The sequence below is a fragment of the Schistocerca cancellata genome, chromosome 6, assembly GCF_023864275.1.
Source record: "Schistocerca cancellata isolate TAMUIC-IGC-003103 chromosome 6, iqSchCanc2.1, whole genome shotgun sequence".
Taxonomy (NCBI): Eukaryota; Metazoa; Arthropoda; class Insecta; order Orthoptera; family Acrididae; genus Schistocerca; species Schistocerca cancellata.
Window position 1 is genome coordinate 730,781,841 of NC_064631.1, and position 1,353 is coordinate 730,783,193.

At 44.3% G+C, this 1,353-nt stretch overlaps 1 protein-coding gene across 1 annotated transcript; it reads left to right on the forward strand.

Moving 5' to 3' along the window:
* The first annotated feature begins 290 nt into the window (after window positions 1-290).
* Window positions 291-959, forward strand: LOC126088496 (craniofacial development protein 2-like). Its single transcript, XM_049906635.1, has one exon. The coding sequence runs from the start codon at window positions 291-293 to the stop codon at window positions 957-959; it is 669 nt and encodes a 222-aa protein (XP_049762592.1).
* Window positions 960-1,353: the final 394 nt, after the last annotated feature.

A 1,353-nucleotide genomic window follows, 5' to 3' on the forward strand; every position in this document is an offset into this window, starting at 1 on the left:
CAGTCGGGATACCAGTTACTCTGGAATAAGGCTGGGCATCTCGGACATATTCTGAGTCGTGGTCACCTTTGTGCTCAGACGGCAAAGACTACCAAATCCACCGGTTAGTCCCTCAACCGTTAGGGGAAAAACTCAATGGGACCCAGTGCAAGTAAGGCTAGCAACCTGCTTCCCTGGTACTTTAAATATAGTGCTGGCAACAATCAGAGCAAAATGCCTTGGACCTTTGGAGGTGACGGAGTCCCACCTCTGACAAACCAGGGACTCCTAAGATACGACTTGGCAAACAAATGGTAATGAGATGGGGAGCTATTAATATCAATGGGGGCTACTCTTGGAAGAAGGTAGAGCTGGCAGAGGCTGCAAGTAAGATGGGGCTGGACGTTTTAGCTGTTAGTGACATTCGGGTAAGGGGTGAGAAAGAAGAAGTGGGAGAATACAAGGTCTACGTGTCAGGAGTCAAAGCAGGAATACCACAATGGGGTGTAGGGCTTTACATCAGGAAAGAAATGGAACCCAGCGTAGTTGCAATAAGGTATGTAATCGAACGACTGATGTGGATAGATTTGACAGTGTCCAGCAAGAAAATTAGGATTGTGTCAGTATATTCGCATTGTGAAGGGACTGATCAAGATAAGATGGATAGTTTTTATGAGGCACTCAGTGATGATGTAGTTGTTAGAGTAAAGAACAAGGACAGTGTTCTGCTCATGGGTGATTTTAACGCCAGGATTGGAAATCGAACAGAAGGGTATGAAAAGGTTATGGGTAAATTTGGAGAGGATATGGAGGCCAACAGGAACGGGCAGCAACTCTTGGATTTCTGTGCCAGTATGGGCTTAGTAATCACAAACTCCTTTTTTAAACATAAGAACATTCACCGGTATACTTGGGAAGGCAGGGGAACCAGATCTGTCATTGACTATATAATAACAGATCAGGAATTCGGAAGGCTGTGAGGGACACACGTGTATTCAGGGGATTCTTTGATGACACTGATCATTATTTAATCTGCAGTGAAATTGGGATTGCGAGGCCGAAAGTGCAGGAGGTCAGGTCCATATGTAGGAGGATAAGAGTGGAGAAACTTCAGGATAAGGAAATCAGGCACAAGTACATAACAGCGATCTCAGAAAGGTACCAGTTAGTTGAATGTAGTCAATTACAGTCATTGGAAAAGGAATGGACAAGGTACAGGGACACAGTACTAGAAGTGGCTAAAGAATGTCTTGGAACAGTAGTGTGTAAAAGTAGGAGGAAGCAAACAGCTTGGTGGAATGACAGTCAAGGCAGCCTGTAAAAGGAAAAAGAAGGCGTATAAAAAATGGCTACATACTAGAACTCAGGTAGACA